At 42.2% G+C, this 20,516-nt stretch overlaps 1 protein-coding gene across 5 annotated transcripts in view; it reads right to left on the minus strand.

Annotated features, from left to right (window-relative positions):
• Positions 1-20,516, minus strand: part of nmo (serine/threonine-protein kinase nemo) — a 758,381-nt gene that overhangs the window by 167,094 nt on the left and 570,771 nt on the right. For all 5 annotated transcript variants that reach the window (XR_011391086.1, XR_011391085.1, XR_011391083.1 and 2 more), the window contains exon 5: positions 5,464-5,549. Coding sequence is in view for 2 of the 5 variants with exons in the window: in XM_070080136.1 (XP_069936237.1) it covers positions 5,464-5,549 (86 nt within the window). In the remaining 3 variants the exon portion in view is untranslated. The remainder of the gene's footprint in view (positions 1-5,463; positions 5,550-20,516) is intronic.

Raw genomic sequence — 20,516 nt, forward strand, 5'->3', positions numbered from 1 at the left:
CATACTTCCATTCAATGCTAAATGTAATTGATTTGTGGTCACTAGCACCAAGTTCCTTTGAAATTTCTAAATTATTAACAAAGGATTCATTGTTTGCCAGAACTAAGTCAAGCAGGTTATTTCCCCTTGTAGGCTCTGTCACAAACTGCTTCAAAAAACAATCCTGAGCTACTTCTAAGAAGTCGTTTGATTCTAAATTCCCAGTCAAGAAATTCCAATCAATATGACTAAAGTTAAAGTCTCCTAGAATTACTACGTTATCGTGCGTTGTGGCTTTAACAATTTCCTCCCATAGTAGTCTCCCTTGGTCCCTATCTAAGTTTGGGGGACGGTATATTACACCTAAAATCAATTTTTCATGTCCCTCTGAAAATTCTATCCAAACAGACTCAGTATGTGTTTCAGACTTTATATCTGTTTTTAAGCAACAGTTCAAGCGATCTCAGACATACAGTGCCACCCCACCCCCCTTCCTGATACTTCTGTCTACTTGGAACAATTTAAAACCCTGTATGTGACATTCAGCAGGCATATCCCGATTATTCGTATTGAACCACGTCTCGGTTAAGGCAAATACATCAATGTTACCTGCACTAGCAACTAGTCTCAACTCGTCCATCTTATTCCTAGCACTACAACTATTTGTGTAATATATATTTAAGGACCCTCCCTTCTCTTTTTTCTTCCTGCTGATTTCTGTTCCTCCACTTTGCCTGTTACTCTCCTTATCACCTAATGCCATTGGCCTTTCTATGTTCATCAATAACTCTTCCTCATTCTGCCCATAACTGGTTTCCTTAAAACTCACACTATCGCTACACTCAGAATTCATTGATTTTCCATGAAAACCCATACCACTATCTATTTCTAGTTTAAAGACCTAACTGCTCCCTCAACTGCGTTGGCCAGTGCTCCCACCCCACACCTAGATAAGAGAACCCCATCCCTGGCATACATGTCATTTCTGCCATAGAAGAGGTCCCAGTTGTCAATGAATGTTACTGCATTTTCCTTACAGTATTTGTCCAGCCAACAATTGACACCAATTGCCCTGGACAACCATTCATTTCCAACTCCTCTCCTTGGCAAAATACAGTGGACCCCCAGTATTCGATTGCATCTGTATTCGATAAATCCGGTATTCGATGCATTATATCGCAAAAATTTTCCTCGGTATTCGATTGAAAACCCAGTATTCGATTGAAAACCCAGTATTCGATACGATTCGTACGAGACGTGTCCACATGTGGCCTGAACTGCCCAGTGTGTGCCAGTGTTTACAAGCCAGCCAGTGTGCGCGCATCTAAGTATACATTCGGTACATTCCATATTATCCATATTATCACTGTGTTTGGTGCTTGTTTCTGCAAAGTAAGTCACCATGGGCCCCAAGAAAGCTTCTAGTGCCAACCCTTCGAGAAAAAAGGCGCTAATGACTTATGAAATGAAGAAAGAGATAATTGCAAAGTACGAAAGTGGAGTGCGTGTGTCGGAGCTGGTCAGGTTGTATAATAAACCCCAATCAACCATCTCTACTATAGTGACCAGGAAAATGGCAATCAAGGAAGCTGTTCCTGCAAAAGGTGCAACTGTGATTACGAAACAGTGGCCGCAAGTGTTAGAAAATGTTGAGAGACTGTTATTGGTGTGGATAAATGAAAAACAGATAGCAGGAGATAGCATCTCTCAAGCGATCATTTGTGAAAAGGTTAGGCAGTTGCATGACGATTTGGTAAAGAAATTGCCTGCAACTAGTGGTGATGTGAGTGAATTTAAGGCCAGCAAAGGTTGGTTTGAAAGATTTAAGAATCGTAGTGGCATACATAGTGTGATTAGGCATGGTGAGGCTGCCAGTTATGTTGTGCGACAGAAGTCCAGTGACTCTCAAGCTGGTCCTAGTGGCATTAAAAGAAGAAGGGAAGTAACCCCGGAAAAGGACTTGCTACCTCAAGTCCTAATGGAAGGGGATTCCCCTTCTAAACACCTCTCCCCTCCTCCCATCCCGTCAATTATCACCAGATCTTCATTAAAGGTAAGTGTCAATTATTTTATTGTTATTGTAATTATTCTATTGCATTAAACTTAATATTTCATGTAGTAAAATTTTTTTTTTTCATACTTTTGGGTGTCTTGCACGGATTAATTTGATTTCCATTATTTCTTATGAGGAAAATTGATTCGCTTTTCGATGTTTTCGGTATTCGATGAGCTCTCAGGAACGGATTAATATTGAATACCGGGGGTCCACTGTATTGTTTATTGTGCATGTATCATTGTTTTCTGTGTAGGAAAATGTATATTTCATGTAAAAAAAATCATATTGTTTAACACTTTTGGGTGTCTGGGATGGATTAATTGGATTTCCATTATTTCTTATGGGGAAAATTAATTCGGCTAAAGGCTAAATCGGTTAAAGGCTAGCTCTCTGGAACAAATTAATGGCATTACCCAGGGGTCCACTGTACTATATGTGTATTTTACTTTTTTATTGTTTTCTAATGCCTAGTTCTATTGCTAACTTAATATATGTTAGTGTAAACTTGTTATCAGGTATTTATATGCATTTATAATTGGAAAAAAAGGGTGTTCTACTTCACGGCAATTTCCGCTTTACGGAGTAGCCTGGAAGCTAACCTTCCATATAAGTGGGGCCCTACTGTACAGTGTAACCTCAGCTTACGAGTGCCCCACCATACAAGTTTTGCAGAATATGAACAGTCACTTGGTCGATTATTTGTTTCTGAATACGAGCAAAAATTCAGGATGCAAGCTTCCCCCTAAAACAACTTTTTTTTAGACCTCCAGATCTTACAAAAGCAAAAGTGAATATATAATTGTAGTTCACTGTCGTGATGTACTATAACTGCAACGGAAATAATACAGTGGACCCTCGGTTATCGGCCGTAATCCGTTCCAGAAGCTCGGCCTAAGACTGAAATGGCCGAAAACCGAAATAATATTTCCCATAAGAATTAATGGAAATACAATTAATCCGTTCCAGACAAAAATATTCACAAAAAAAAATCATTTTTTAACAATTATATAATTATTATATACCTTTACTGAAGGCTAATGCTGGCTTCTGAAAGATAGGGAGTAGGAAAGAGGGAGTAGTTAGTGTGTTTGGAAGGGGAATCCCCCTCCATAAAGACTTTAGGTAGCAAAACCTTCTCTGGGGTTACTTCCCTTCCTTGTCTTTTAATAACACTAGGAACAGCTAGAGAGTCACTGGACCCCTGTTGCACAAAATAACTGTCAAGAGTGCTCTGTTTCTGGCATCTCTTTAAGATTTCCCTGAAGTGAGACAGGGTTTTGTCACTAAACATGTTGCAGATATGGCTTGTAGTATTTCTTACCATAAATTGTGGGTGCTGGTGTTTGTGGATGATAGTGAAGAGAGTGGAGATGGTAGAGGTTCTGGTACTGAAGTCGATGGTTGTACTGGAGTGTGCATAAATTCTGTAATGGATTTCTGTTCTATTTTACCCTGCAGTATATTATACAACTGATGGTAAGGCATCCGCTGCTCTAGATACCGTTTCAGGGTCCTCTTCAGTGAAACAGTCTAGTCAGTCAAGTCATTCAGTCAGTTAAGTCAATGAGTTAAGTCATTCAGTCAGTCAAGTCAGAAAGTCATTCAGTCAAGTCAGTAAGTCAGCCAAGTCAATAATTCATTCAGTCAAGTCAGTAAGTCAAGTCAGTAAGTCAGTCAGTAAATCAGTCAGTCAAGTCAGCAAGTCAGTCAAGTCAGTCAAGTCAGCCAAGTCAGTCAAGTCAGTCAAGTCAGTCAAGTCAGTCAAGTCAGTAAGTCAGTAAGTCAGTAAGTCAGTAAGTCAGTAAGTCAGTAAGTCAGTAAGTCAGTAAGTCAATCAAGTCAGTAAGTCAATCAAGTCAGTAAGTCATTCAGTCAGTCAAGTCAGTAAGCCATTCAGCAACACTGGTATGCCTACTGGGTGTCATGATTGCTTGGCAGATACAAGATATGGTAATTAAAACAATTCACAAACACAGCTAGCTTGTAAGAGAGAAGTGGAACTGAACATTTTAGCTGGGATGGTGGGAGGTCTTCCCTGCTGACCCACAACAAGGCGGCCGCTTGAGGTAGGGAATGACTGCCACCACTTGTCACATAATGACATATTTTATTCATTCTAGAGTATATATCAGATTTCTATGTTATTTATATTGTTTATTATGCCATATTAGATGAATTGTGATAGATAAATAAGCCGCAGAGTTGGTATTAGCATCATATTCCTGCCTCCTGAGACCAGGAATTCAGCTGGAATGGATTAATGGCATTTCAATTAGTTTAAATGAGGAAAATTGACTCGGCATACAAGCAGGGATACAAGCAAGGTCACAGAACGGATTAAACTCGTAAGCCGAAGTTCCACTGTATTTTTATATTGGTTTTGGGGTTTATAAGTGCCAATTTGCTAATTTCGAAAGCAATTTTGACATGATTTTCATAAAAAAAGTAAAAAAAAAAATCTTATAAAAGACTGAAGAGAAATTCAAACAGAATATGAGAAAACTTAAAAAAAAAATGCATTTTTAAATTAAATGAGGGTACTGCTGTCTCTGAGATAACAAGAGAATGCCCCTTCAGTTTAGCCTTAATGCTGATGTTTCTTAATGGAATGTTTGAATTAGATTCAGCTTGTGTATGTTTTAATTCTCCATTTTAACTGTGAATGCTTCATATGATTTACTTTAATATTTAGCTGCATTACAAACTTATGCTGCACTCTGCACTACTGAGGTAAGAGGGACTAGTTATGCAGTGCCGGAATAACTTTCTTGGATTGTGCAGCTATTGAGATGCATCTAGTTTCACTGGTGATTAAACACCAGATGTTTGAGGTATACTCTGGCCATCTCTCCTCTTGTGATAAACCACTCTCAAGTTTTAACATAACATACATACAGGTACTGAATGTATGACTGACAGAATCACCTAAGATTCACCCTCCCCTTACCAAAGGAAAAATACAGTTCTGCAATGTTTTATATGCAGTCTTGTTTAGCACTAATATAATATAGGTATATAACCAAATCTTACTAAAATTTACAGGTCAGATACCCTACCGTATTTAAAAAAAAAATCGTTACTGTATCTCGATGTTTTCCTTGAGGAAGGTAACCATCAGGTGACGTGATGAACCGATTCATAAATATTATATAGTTATATATATTACTGCAATGGTTTTCTATTGATGATTTGACAATGTGTTTAAAACATGAATAAGTACTCCTACATGAGCTTAAATACTATTCATCACTCTGAAGCCTAATCTTAATTCTAGTTGCAGTTTTTCAAGCCTAATCTGCCAAATAATTGTTCATGATATTCCATCAAATATACACTAGCGTAACCTCTGTATACTAGAAAGTATATTCTAGCCAAACTTACCTATACAAGATAATGCTATTCTATCCCAGCCTGTGTTGCCAGCTCACCTTTAAAACACAGTTGGAGTTGACGAGAAGGTTGCCAGGTTTGATGTCTCTGTGAATTATCCTCGCAGAGTGCAGGTACTTGAGACCTGCAATATACCAAATATGTCACAGGTATGTCTTGTGAAAATTACAAAAAAAAAATCGTTATAGTAGAAAAACTTATACAGAGCCATTCCCCAGGCTCTGTAAGAGCCTGGGGAATGGAATGAAATTAAATTTTAACCAATGGAAAGAATAACTTTAGTTCTTTGAATCAAAATCCATCCACTTGCGTCTAGGCACTCTTCACTCTGAAGGAAAAAAATAGGGTACCCTGTACTACAACTGACATTCAACATTATTTCTCGAAATAAAAATAGCAATAATTATCATCTGTAATTAATTTCAATCTATTAAAACAAGAAAAAACATCGGAGATATCACTGATATTAATCTCTAGCCATCTCTTACCACTTACTACCTGCCTCTCATCCTCTACTCTCCACCTCCCCCCTTCCTTTCTTTCCCCCCTCTCTCTCTCCCTCTCTGGTCAGGGTTATACACTATGAGTGTATCACCCTTACTACCCGCCTGGCCCAGACATGGCCGTCCAATTAAAATAAAATATTAATAATGAAAGAATGTGAAAATGCAAAATTTAAAAATTTGATATAAAAAAGCTTTCATATTGGTCATAAAATGTTATAATACATGTAACTGTTCATGTGATCTGTTTATCAGAAGCAACAAAATTATGATTAATTGATGGTTCTCGATGGCAAGTATAAACGTGTCCCAGTAGAATAAATGGAAAGGCAGAGTGAACGGATGAACAGACCTATATAATAATAGAGAAATAACTAACACTACGAGCGATATCATTCAAAATACTTTTTAATACTTGTCTATATGTATGTATATATATATATATATATATATATATATATATATATATATATATATATATATATATATATATATATATATATATATATATATATATATATATATATATAATAAATGCCCGACATTTCTATCTCAAAAGCTTACCACACTGTCACTAACTGGGCAGCCGTAATTAACTCGCCAAGGATACCACTAAATGTTCACGCTCAATTTTCTTGACAAATCTGGGCCACTCAAGGCTTTTTAGCCAGTAGCATTTTTCTTAGTGGATAAAATATTTATGTGTGGGTTCCTTCCATTTTCACCAGTTATAAAATATATTTTGTTATATGATTACATAAATATTAAAAATTACCTTTATATATGCAACAGAATGATAGCTAACTTACCCTCTGATACGGATGTCGATTATTCTGAAGAAGAAAGCACTAAGTACACGAGCTGGTATCATATACAAAGTTAACTTCAATAATCACTAAATACCATGGAACCTCGTTATCCATCACCTCGAGAAAAGAGGCACGTGAAGAATAAGCTTTTAATGTGACAACGTTTCGCTCCATGTAAATGCTTCATCACAGAGATAAATGTTGTTACTGTGAAGGAATAGCATATAAATATCACATCTTACGTTTATGTCCAGACTTCACAAGAGTTCCAGTAGCTGTAACACTATTTGGTAGGCCCAAAGTGATCAAAAGTAATATCATCTGTTGGGCATATTTGTAGTTACAGGTGTTACTGTTGACCCCACTCGCCTGCTAATTAGTGTTACAGCTACTGAGAATCTTGAGAAATCTGGAAATAAACAAAAGGAGTAATATGTGTTTTTCCTTCACAGTAGCACGGAGCGAAACGTTGGCACAATAATACTACCATGTGAGAGAAAAAAATATTATAACCTTAATTTTTAAAGGGGTGGACCAGCAAGCCAGCGAAAGGCCTCGGTCAGATGACCAAAAGCTCCAGCGGCGGGTCATCATAGGACTACGACCCGCGTCAGAAAACACTTGTTCTGTTTTCTGACGAACCTTACCTAACCTAACTACCATGTAAAGGTAATACTACCGTGAGGTTGAGCACTTCAACTCCTCTCCAGGGAACTCTAACTCTGAACTTATTCTTCAATATTCTGTATTGTTTTTTTAATCTCAGATATAAGATATTACGATTATCAGTTGTAACAGTTTTAGCGCAAAGTTTAAAGAAACTTCACCCTTTTCTCATTTCGCCTTCAGGGACTTACGTAGTTTATATTTGACCATCTGGTAACCTCTGAGTTTCTTTATTAAACTCTCGCTGCGGTTTCGCCAGCTGAACAAGACGTTAGAATATTGGTCTCTGGGGGAGCTGAAGACAACTGTTACATCCACTCTTCCAATTCTTGGAGACTATTTACTGCTGGGATCAGTTTGAGAAATGGAAACACAGTCCAGCGGTAAATAGTCTCCAAGAATTGGAAGAGTGGATGTAACAGTTGTCTTCAGCACCCTCAGAGACCATTTCTTAATGAGCTGGCCCTTCTCTAGTCTCCACCAATATTCTAACGTCTTGTTCAGCTGGCGAAACCGCAGCGAGAGTTTAATAAAGAAACTCAGAGGTTACCATTTCTCAAACTGATCCTTGAGACAGATTCAGAAATCCTTGAGTTTCGTCAGAGAGAGCCATCTTTCCCTCAATCATCACAGGCCAGTAGGCCTGCTTCCGTGCTCCTTCCTTCTTGAGCGGGTGTGACTTGGACTTGCCTAGCATGGGCCAGTCGGCCTGCTACAGTGCTACATGTCTTCCCTTTCTTTGACATCTACCTCTTGTTTTCGTTTGTTTTACTTAATTGTATTAAATATCTCTAACATTTTCAGTTTCATTACTTTTGCCTCATTTTACTTCTTTTGCCTTTTTATTATGTTTTCTATCGTAGTAATGTTCGTAACAAGGAACTGTTTCCTTGACAGTCACAATAAATACTTGCTCACCGCCAGCCTTTATTATACTAATGTCGGCAACACGCCTCGGTATTAACCTCAAGCTCAAACTGAGCTTAGGAACTGCTAGGCCAGCTGAGTGCCTATACCATCACTAGTGTGGTCCCACAGTCACTCAGTACGGTCCCAACGTCACTAGTGTGGCCCAACCGTCATTAGTGCGGTCCCACCGTCACTCAGTATGGTCCCAACGTCACTAGTGTGGCCCCACCGTCATTAGTGCGGTCCCACCGTCACTCAGTATGGTTCCACCGTCACTCAGTATGGTCCCAACGTCACTAGTGTGGCCCCACCGTGACGGTGGGACCGTGAAGGTGTGACCGCACCAGTGACGGTGCGGTCGCACCGTCACTAGTGGGGTCACACCTTCACTAATACGGTCCCACCGTCATTAGTGTGGTCCCACCATCACCAGCGCAGTCCCACTGTCATTATTGCGGTCCCACCGTCACTTAGTACGGTCCCACAGTCACTAGTGTGGTTGGCAAACACCGCTGATTCACCAATACATTGCTCACAGTGACGACCCTGACACACTGACACCACTAAACATATCCTTCTATTCAAGATTGATGGACTGAACACATCGACTCAAGGTTGAGGGACTGATTACCTCATTCTCCTCCTGTTCTTCAAGTTTCTCCTACGTATGGACTGATGAAGCCACTGTGTGGCGAAACGTTTCCTCAATAAAGATACCCAAGAGTTGCTAGGTAAGACACATATGCAACAGTTAGTGTACGAATGGTATATAATACCGACAAGATGAGAGTAAGACACATGTGCAACATCTGGGTATCTTTATTGTAGACGTTTCGCCATCCAGTGGCTTTATCAATACAAATTCTAGGACATAACTTGAAGACAGTAGAACTATGTACAGAAGATGAGGTAATCAGTCCCTCAACCTAGGAGTAGGTGCAAACAGCACCATAGTCGTGGAGATTCTGAAGCAGAAGAAAGAATCCTGGCGCTTATATAGTAACGTCAGGTGAAGCAGACGAGGGCAAATTCACTGGTAGGCGGGAATTTGTATTGATAAAGCCACTGGATGGCGAAACGTCTACAATAAAGATACCCAGATGTTGCACATGTGTCTTACTCTCATCATGCAACAGTTAGACAACTTTATTCCGAAACGTTTCGCCTACACAGTAGGCTTCTTCAGTCGAATACAGAAAATAGGCAGGAACAGTAGAGATGTGAAGACGATGTAATCAGTCCATCACCCTTGTAGTCGTAGAATTTGAGGTTGTCAGTCCCTCGGCCTGGAGAAGTTCAGTTCCATAGTCAGGAACTATCTGAAGATCAAGCGACAGTGTGGAGACTTAAATACTGTATTTAAGTCTCCACACTGTCGCTTGATCTTCAGATAGTTCCTGACTATGGAACTGAACTTCTCCAGGCCGAGGGACTGACAACCTCAAATTCTACGACTACAAGAGTGATGGACTGATTACATCGTCTTCACATCTCTACTGTTCCTGCCTATTTTCTGTATTCGACTGAAGAAGCCTACTGTGTAGGCGAAACGTTTCGGAATAAAGTTGTCTAACTGTTGCATATGTCTTACCTAACAACCTGTCGGTATTGTATACCATTTTGATGTACCCAAGAGTTGCACATGTGTCTAATTTATCAACATATCCTTCGCTATACCCTTGTTGGGTTCCCTTCTCCCACCAGTGTCCTTGGAACTATACTGCTCACACTACCTCGCCGCACTACACTACTTACAGTACCACCCTCCAACCCTGTATTTCAGTGAATATTATCATACTACTGTCTGGAAATGTTGCAAAACCATGCACTAGGATGCAGGGTTACGAGGAGCGAATGTCTCATGTTATGGCGTGTACGCGTGAAAGGGAATATTTTGAAGAAACAGTGCGCTTTAGAAAGTGATGTGTGATACCGTATTAGAGAAGGATGTGTGATTTCGCATTAAAACATGTGTGATACAGTATTAGAGAAGGATGTGTAATAACACATGAGAAGGATATGCGATATCGCATTAGTGATGTCACCTTACAGAGGAATGTGTTAGGTAGGTAGTTCTGAGAACTGAAGAGCACTCAGACAAGGATCAAGGAGCTCTTCCTGTTATTGCTTTTGGCAATTAAGTAGACTACTATAGTGATTTTCTTTTCCTAAAATGACTGGTGGTTGAACATCAGCTGAGAGCTGCTCACAGCGCATGCTGTCTCAACAATATGCCAAGCCCATGATGATCCTTTTCAAATCACTTGTTCTCTCTAGGCTGGAATACTGCTGTACATTAACATCTCCATAATGTGATCCTTTATTGACAACGTTTCACCCACGCAGTGGGCTTTTTCAAGTCACACACAGATCCGTGTGTGACTTGAAAAAGCCCACTGCGTGGGTGAAACGTTGTCAATAAAGGATCACATTATACTGCATTTGTGTTTATATTTCCATTGTGTCGGTATTTTATACCATTTATTTCCAACATCTCCATACAAAGCAGGTGAAATCGCAGATCTAGAGAGTGTACAGAGATCCTTTACTGCACGTATAAGTTCTGTCAAGCACCTTAACTACTGGGAACGCTTGGAAGCACTTGACTTGTACTCGTTGGAACGCAGGAGGGAGAGATATATCATAATCTACACTTGGAAAATCTTGGAAGGAATGGTCCCAAATCTGCACACAGAAATCACTCCCTACGAAAGTAAAAGACTGGGCAGGCGATGCAAAATGCCGCCAATAAAAAGTAGGGGCGCCATTGGTACACTAAGAGAAAACACCATAAGTGTCCGGGGCCCAAAACTGTTCAACAGCCTCCCATCAAGCATTAGGGGAATTGCCAATAAACCCCTGGCTGCCTTCAAGAGAGAGCTGGACAGATACCTAAAGTCAGTGCCGGATCAGCCGGGCTGTGGCTCGTACGTCGGACTGCGTGCGGCCAGCAGTAACAGCCTAGTTGATCAGGCCCTGATCCATCGGGAGGCCTGGTCATGGACCGGGCCGCGGGGGCGTTGATCCCCGGAATAACCTCCAGGTAACCTCCAGGTAACCTGTCCTTTTACTTTACAACATGCACCTAGATGGGATCAAATCGAACTGAATCTCATTCCACAGGCTCTATATGATCCCTTTACCTCGGCATTACTCCTACTGCTTCCAATTTATCTTCCTCTGCATTTGACTGAAGAAGCCTATCGCGTAGGCGAAACGTTTCAACAATAAAAATGAAGATTGAGACACTTATGCAGCATATGGGAATCTTTATTCAGGAAACGTTTCGCCACACAGTGGCTTCATCAGTCCAATACAAAGAGGAAGGCGTAAGGAGAGGAGTAGTATGAGGTAATCAGTCCCTCAGCCTGGAGTCGATGTGTTCAGTCCATCAGTCTTGTAGAATGTACAGCATAGGGCCGTAGACGTGGCTTATATACTGTAGTGAGGTGAGGTGAAGCAGGCGGAGGCGGGGTCATAGTGGTACCATCCGCTAGTCGAAGTAGGTCTTCGTCCAAAGGTTGAACAAATGTTGAAGAATTCTTTGTAACAAGATCCCATGATGCTGCAGAGTCTGACAGTTGTGATGAATGGTTTGAAAAACCGACAAGTTGAAGATTGAGACACTTATGCAGCATATGGGAATCTTTATTCAGGAAACGTTTCGCGACACAGTGGCTTCATCAGTCCAATACAAAGAGGAAGGCGTAAGGAGAGGAGTAGTATGAGGTAATCAGTCCCTCAGCCTGGAGTCGATGTGTTCAGTCCATCAATCTTGTAGAATGTACAGCATAGGGCCGTAGACGTGGCTTATATACTGTAGTGAGGTGAGGTGAAGCAGGCGGAGGCGGGGTCATAGTGGTACCATCCGCTAGTCGAAGTAGGTCTTCGTCCAAAGGTTGAACAAATGTTGAAGAATTCTTTGTAACAAGATCCCATGATGCTGCAGAGTCTGACAGTTGTGATGAATGGTTTGAAAAACCGACAAGTTGAAGATTGAGACACTTATGCAGCATATGGGAATCTTTATTCAGGAAACGTTTCGCGACACAGTGGCTTCATCAGTCCAATACAAAGAGGAAGGCGTAAGGAGAGGAGTAGTATGAGGTAATCAGTCCCTCAGCCTGGAGTCGATGTGTTCAGTCCATCAATCTTGTAGAATGTACAGCATAGGGCCGTAGACGTGGCTTATATACTGTAGTGAGGTGAGGTGAAGCAGGCGGAGGCGGGGTCATAGTGGTACCATCCGCTAGTCGAAGTAGGTCTTCGTCCAAAGGTTGAACAAATGTTGAAGAATTCTTTGTAACAAGATCCCATGATGCTGCAGAGTCTGACAGTTGTGATGAATGGTTTGAAAAACCGACAAGTTGAAGATTGAGACACTTATGCAGCATATGGGAAACTTTATTCAGGAAACGTTTCGCCACACAGTGGCTTCATCAGTCCAATACAAAGAGGAAGGCGTAAGGACTGATGAAGCCACTGTGTGGCGAAACGTTTCCTGAATAAAGTTTCCCATATGCTGCATAAGTGTCTCAATCTTCAATAAAAGGACTCCTAAACTCCTAAACGCTTCAACGTTCAAGCTCTCCAAGACAAGCTCAACCAGGTCGAGCCTTCAATCCAGTTCACACTTGAAGAAGAAGTCGACAACACTCTTCCTTTCCTTGATGTTCTGCTCTGCAAAGCTGACCACGAACTTCGTTTTAAAGTCTATCAAAAACCCACCAACCAAAACGATCGTCTCCACTTCTACTCTCACCACGACACCAAAACCAAACGTGGTGTGATTATAGGCTTCTTCCTACGTGCACTCAGAATCTGCAGCAATGAGTTCCTTGAGGAAGAATGCACTATAATTGAACAAGTATTTTCTAAACTCCACTATCCTCGTCACTTCATCAGAGACTGCAGACGGCGGGCATTAAACATCTTCAACACACCCAGAGAAGACACTGCCGAGAAGAGATACATAGTCCTCCCCACCAACTCCATTGCCAAACATGTTTCCAACATCTTTGCCAAAACATCATTCCAAGTATCTACCTCCACAACCACGACCATCAAGGACATCACCAGTAGTAGACAGGACAAGCCTCCATCCTCTGCAGGGGTATACATAATCCCTTGTAATGACTGCAACAAATTATATGTGGGCGAAACATCAAGAGACCTCCAAACACGCATTTCAGAACACCAATATGCAAGCAGGACTGACGATACAAGGAATGCCTGTGTACAACATCGCAATTCACACAACCATTTAATTAACTACAGAAACTCAAGACTTATAGCCACAGAAGACAACACTCAATACAGAAGAATCCTGGAATCATCGCTTATCTCTATAACCAACAATTTCAACCAGAACAATGGCTTCTATAACATAGCTGAACCACTCGCCAAGAAACTTCTTCATCGCTATCCCACGTAAGAACATAGAACACTGCAGAAGGTCTACAACTTGTCCAATACCCCTGCCAAGCTACCCAAGACTCTATAACCCCACCCGGTAGATCATCAGATGCAGCATTCTCCACCTGACCTCAACATTCTGAACATGACTATAAATACTCTCGTACCTTCCAACCCCAGGTAGATCCGTGTGTGACTTGAAAAAGCCCACTGTGTGGGTGAAACGTTGTCAATAAAGGATCACATTATACTGCATTTGTGTTTATATTTCCAAAAGGACTGTAGAAGGTACTTAGCTTGAATGACGGCACAACGACTCCGGGTGTAGCTGCAGAGACGTTGAGCCGTCATTCAAGCTAAGTGCCTTCTACAGTCCTTTTATTAATTGGTTTAGAATTGGAGCAAGCTAAACCAATTCCTTATAGCCTCTCCAATATCAAATTTGTGAGATACGAGAGAGCAGATGTGTGTCTAAGTTTTATCAGTTTGTAAAGATGGGAGTGGCGGCTGCTAATTTTCACACCCTGGTTCTGTTAAGGCACTCTAGACTCTATGGAGACCATGTAGTGAATGGGAGCTGACCTCTAGCCAGAAATTATGAGGGAAATGGAGGCCTTGGCGCCGGGTCACTATCTGGAAAAGACCCATGCCGGGACAAGACCGGCGAACCTACAACAAAGTGGAGGCCTCTGCAAATTCAGGGGAAGTAGCTGAGAGAGGATTTTGGGGAGAGTTTTGGCAAGGTACCCATCTGGAGGCTCTGTGTCTCAATTTCATCACAAGGTCTTGGGACCTATGGCTAAGAGATGACTGGCCTTTTCCGAGTGTTCTACCAAGCACTTTATTTTCCACTGTAATTTAATATCTGGTTTCGCCAGCTAATTGTATTCCCCAGGCTCAACAGTCTTGTATCTTCCCCAGTTATCTTAGTATCAGACCCCCCTTTCTTTAGCCAAGTATATTATCGTATAAGTATTAATAAATTGTAATTAAGTGGAATAATGTATTAAGTCTCCCTGTATTAATTTGTCACTCTGTATAAGCCTGATTTGTGAATAAAAGTTAAAGTGGAAGCAAGTAAAGTGCCGAGTAGTGTGGAGTGTGTAGTGAGGTGAGATGGTGTGGTCACTGTCTCAGTTCATCACTCCCCTCAAGGAAGGTTCCTTGATGTTGGTGAGGGGCTCTTGATTTAGGGAATTGAATCTGTGCTCCAGTTCCCCGAATTAAGCCTGAATGCCTTCCAAATCCCCCCCCCAGGCGCTGTATAATCCTCCGGGTTTAGCGCTTCCCCCTTGATTATAATAATAATAATCAGTTCATCACTCATTACTCCACCAGGATATCACAAGCTGTGAACTGTGAAGGTTCTCTTCATTTTTCAATTCAGCAATTTCGTCTGCCCTGAAGGGGGGGGGGGGCACTGGTACACAGCAATATTCCAGCCTAGATATAACGAGTGACTTGAAGAGCATCATCATTAAGAACATAAGAAAGAAGGAACACTGCAACAGGCCTACTGACCCATGCGGAGCAGGTCCATGTCCCCCCCCCCGGATTAACCCAATGACCCCCCCCCCGATTAACCCAATGACCTCCCCGGATTAGCCCAATGACCTACCCAGTCTGGTCACCTCCACTCAAGGAAGGAGCACGGCACCAGACCCAGCAGCACAAGCTAGTCAGGTCCAACTCACACCCACCCACACCCACTCATGTATTTGTCTAACCTATTTTTAAAACTACACAACGTTTTAGCCTGAATAACTGTACTCGTCGGTTATAAATGACCATAATTTTTAAAGGGGTGGACCGGTAAGCCAGCGGAAGGCCTCGGTCAGATGACCAAAAGCTCCAAAGGCGGGTCATCATCTGACTAAGACCCGCGTCAGGAAACATTTGTCCTGTTTCCTGACGAACCTTACCTAACCTAACCTATCCTAACTGTACTCGGGAGTTTGCTCCACTCATCCACAACTCTATTACCAAACCAGTGCTTTCCTATATTCTTCCTGAATCTGAATTTTTCCAACTTGAAACCATTGTTGCGAGTCCTGTCTTGGCTGGAAATTTTCAGCACGCTATTTACATCCCCTTTATTTATTCCTGTTTTCCATTTATACACCTCAATCATATCCCCCCTAATTCTACGCCTTTCGAGAGAGTGCAGATTCAGGGCCCTCAGTCTATCCTCATAGGGAAGATTTCTGATACATGGGATCATCTTTGTCATCCTCCTCTGTACGTTTTCCAGAGCATTTATATCCATTCTGTAATACGGTGACCAGCACTGAGCAGTATAGTCTAAATGAGACCTAACCAAGGATATATAGAGTTGAAGAACAACCTGAGGACTTCTATTATTTTTGCTTCTAGATATGAAGCCAAGAATTCTGTTAGCTTTATTGCAAACACTAATGCACTGTTGTCTTGGTTTTAGATTACTGCTAACCAGAACTCCTAAATCCTTTTCGCAATCAGTAGTATTAAGATCTACATTATTTAGTTTATATGTGGCATGGTTATTTACCTGTCCAACATTTAGAACTTTGCATTCATCAATATTAAACGGCATCTGCCACTTCTCCGACCATTGCATCAGTCTATTCAAATCATCCTGGAGGGCTCTAGTGTCCTCATTAGAATGAATTGGACGGTCTATTTTGGTGCCAGCAGCAAATTTGCTTTTGTCGCTATTTATTCCCTCATCTATGTCGTTCATGTAAATTGTGAACAACAACGGGCCCAACACTGACCCCTGAGGAACACCGCTTGTGACGTGCCCCCATTCTGATTTCTCCCCATTTATGCAAACTCTCTGCTGTCTATTTGTCAGCCATGCCTCTACCCAGGAAAAAATTTCTCCTCCTATTCCGTGTGCCTTAAGTTTCCTCAATAGCCTCTGGTGTGGAACTCTATCGAAAGCCTTACTGAAGTCCATATAGACAATATCATATTCATTACCATGATCTACCTCCTCAAACACCTTATTGAAAAAAGTTAGTAAATTTGTAAGACAGGAACGCCACTTTGTAAAACCGTGTTGAGATTCATTAATCAATCTGTCCCTGCAAGATGGCTACGAATTGCTTCGGCAATTATTGATTCCATAAATTTTCCCACTATGGAGGTAAGGCTTATTGGTCTACAGTTCGAAGCCAAGGACCTGTCACCTGCCTTGTAAATAGGTATTACATTTGCCATTTTCCACTTATCAGGCACTATGCCAGTTTGTAGTGATATGTTAAAAATATTAGCCAAAGGTATGCTAAGTTCCTCTTTACATTCCTTTAACACCCTTCCAAACAGTTCATCAAGACCTGGGGATTTGTTAGGTTTTAGTTTCTCTATTTGTCTGAGGACGATGTCACTAGTTACCGCAATCGTGCATAGCTTATTATCATCCTGTTCTACATAATCTATTATTTCAGGAATATCGCTAGTATTTTCCTGGGTGAAAACTGAGAGGAAGTAGGTATTGAGAATTTCACACATTTCCTTATCACTGTCAGTGATCTGAAGGTTCTAGTTATCCAACACATCATTTTTCTTGCAACTGTAATAATACCAACATCTTATGCTCATTAAACGTGTAATATGACATTATAACTCCCAGGTCTCTCACATTAGACTTACTTTATATTGATTGGTTTGAGCTTGTCTTGTACTCAGATCTTGTTTACCTACCTGGAGTCTACTTGGAGAACATTCCGGGGATAAACGCCCCCGTGGCCCGGTCCACGATCAGGCCTGATCAATGAGGCTGTAACTGCTGGCTGCACATAATCATATGTATGAACCACAGCCTGGCCGATCCGGCACTGACTTTAGGTATCTGTCCAGCTCCCTCTTGAAGATAACCAGGGGTCTATTGGTAATGCCCCTTATGGCTAGTGGGAGGCTGCTGAATAATCTTGGGCCCCGGACACTTACTGTGTTTTCTCTTAGTGTACCCTACTTTTCACTGGGGGTATGTTGCATCGCCTGCCAAGTCTTTTGCTTTCGTAAGGAGTGATTTCTGTGTGCAGATTAGGAACCAGTTCCTCTAGAATCTTCTAGGTGTAGATTATGATATATCTCTCTCACCTGCGGTCCAGTGAGTACAAGTCAAGTGTTTCCAGGTGTTCCCAGGAGTTCAGGTGTTTGATGGAACTTATAAGTGCAGTAAAGGTTCTTTGTACATTCTCTAGATCTGCAATTTCACCTGGGAACGATTCCCGGGTATGTTATGTGTGGGCAAATGTTAATGATTAACTAGCAGTAAACAGGTACCTAAGCGTTAGCTGGCTGTTGTGTCACATCCTGAAGAAGGAGCAGGTGATCTTAGGTTAATATCCCAGCGAGGTTAGTAACTCCATGAATATCTTCTTTCAAACCAACGTGGGTACACAAATATTCTTATAATAAACATTTTAGAACCAATGCTTGAAGCACACATACATAACTGACTGCCATGCAAGCCCAGACAATGTAGTGCTGCTGTTACAACCACTGCATACCACACACACACACACACACACACACACACACACACACATCTGACCCGAAGCTGTTATACAGCCACATCAGGAGGAAAACAACAGTCAAGGACCAGGTAATCAGGCTAAGGAAGGAAGGAGGAGAGACAACAAAAAAATGACCGTGAAGTATGTGAGGAACTCAACAAGAGATTCAAAGAAGTGTTCACAGAGGAGACAGAAGGGGCTCCAGAAGGACGGAGAGGTGGGGCACACCAAGTGCTGGACACAGTGCACACAACCGAGGAAGAGTGAAGAGGCTTCTGAGTGAGCTAGATACCTCAAAGGCAATGGGGCCGGATAACATCTCTTCATGGGTCCTGAGAGAGGAAGCAGAGGCGCTATGTGTACCCCTAACAACAATATTCAATACATCTATCGAAACAGGGAGATTGCCTGAGGCATGGAAGACAGCAAATGTAGTCCCAATCTTTAAAAAAGGAGACAGACATGAAGCACTAAACTACAGACCAGTGTCACTGACATGTATAGTATGCAAAGTCATGGAGAAGATTATCAGGAGAAGAGTGATGGAACACCTAGAAAGGAATGATCTCATCAACAGCAGCCAACATGGTTTCAGGGATGGGAAATCCTGTGTCACAAACCTACTGGAGTTCTATGACATGGTGACAGCAGTAAGACAAGAGAGAGAGGGATGGATGGATTGCAATTTCTTGGACTGCAAGAAGGCGTTTGACACAGTTCCACACAAGAGATTAGTGCAAAAACTGGAGGACCAAGCAGGGATAACAGGGAAGGCACTACAATGGATCAGGGAATACTTGTCAGGAAGACAGCAGCGAGTCATGGTACGTGATGAGGTGTCAGAGTGGGCACCTGTGACCAGCGGGGTCCCACAGGGGTCAGTCCTAGGACCAGTGCTGTTTCTGGTATTTGCGAACGACCTGACGGAAGGAATAGACTCCGAGGTGTCCCTGTTTGCAGATGACGTGAAGTTGATGAGAAAAATTCATTCGATCGAAGACCAGGCAGAACTACAAAGGGATCTGGACAGGCTGCAGACCTGGTCCAGCAATTGGCTCCTGGAGTTCAACCCCACCAAGTGCAAAGTCATGAAGATTGGGGAAGGGCAAAGAAGACCGCAGACAGAGTACAGTCTAGGGGGCCAGAGACTACAAACCTCACTCAAGGAAAAAGATCTTGGGGTGAGTATAACACCAGGCACATCTCCTGAAGCACACATCAACCAAATAACTGCTGTAGCATATGGGCGCCTAGCAAACCTCAGAACAGCATTCCGACATCTCAATAAGAAATCGTTCAGGACCCTGTACACCGTGTAAGTTAGGCCCATATTGGAGTATGTGGCACCAGTTTGGAACCCACACCTAGCCAAGCACGTAAAGAAACTAGAGAAAGTGCAAAGGTTTGCAACAAGACTAGTCCCAGAGCTAAGAGGTATGTCCTACGAGGAGAGGTTAAGGGAAATCAACCTGACGACACTGGAGGACAGGAGAGATAGGGGGACATGATAACGACATACAAAATACTGAGAGGAATTGACAAGGTGGACAAAGACAGGATGTTCCAGAGGTGGGACACAGCAACAAGGGGACATAGTTGGAAGTTGAAGACACAGATGAATCACAGGGATGTTAGGAAGTATTTCTTCAGCCACAGAGTAGTCAGGAAGTGGAATAGTTTGGGAAGCGATGTAGTGGAGGCAGGATCCATACATAGCTTTAAGCAGAGGTATGATAAAGCTCACGGTTCAGGGAGAGTGACATAGTAGCTATCAGTGAAGAGGCGGGGCCAGGAGCTTGGACTCGACCCCTGCAACCTCAACTAGGTGAGTACACGACAACCTCTTGCACTCGCATGTTGCACTTCCTGCAGCTCTCCCCGCCACCACCACTTATACTCATCAACTCCAGCAGTGCTAGACTGTCTTATCCTATGTAAGAAAACACTCTGATCCTGTATGCAAGAAACCTCCAGCACATCTTAGAAGCATTCAAGTAATGGGTAAAAGGTATCCATGTAGCTAACAATGGAAAACACCGCATCCACCCCCAACACCATCATCTCCAACACTTCTCATAACCGTCACCATTCCGAGCCACCTCCAATACCCTCCCCCACCTCCAACACACCCACCATCTCCAGCAGTAGCAACAGCAGCAGAGGGAAGCATCGATCGGGATGCAGGTCGCGCATACGACCTCCATCACAAACTGTTCCTCAGTGTGGGCGAGGCTGTGCATATCTGATACCTGAGAGAGAGAGAGAGAGAGAGAGAGAGAGAGAGAGA

Source organism: Cherax quadricarinatus, chromosome 6 (genome assembly GCF_038502225.1).
Source record: "Cherax quadricarinatus isolate ZL_2023a chromosome 6, ASM3850222v1, whole genome shotgun sequence".
NCBI lineage: Eukaryota > Metazoa > Arthropoda > Malacostraca > Decapoda > Parastacidae > Cherax > Cherax quadricarinatus.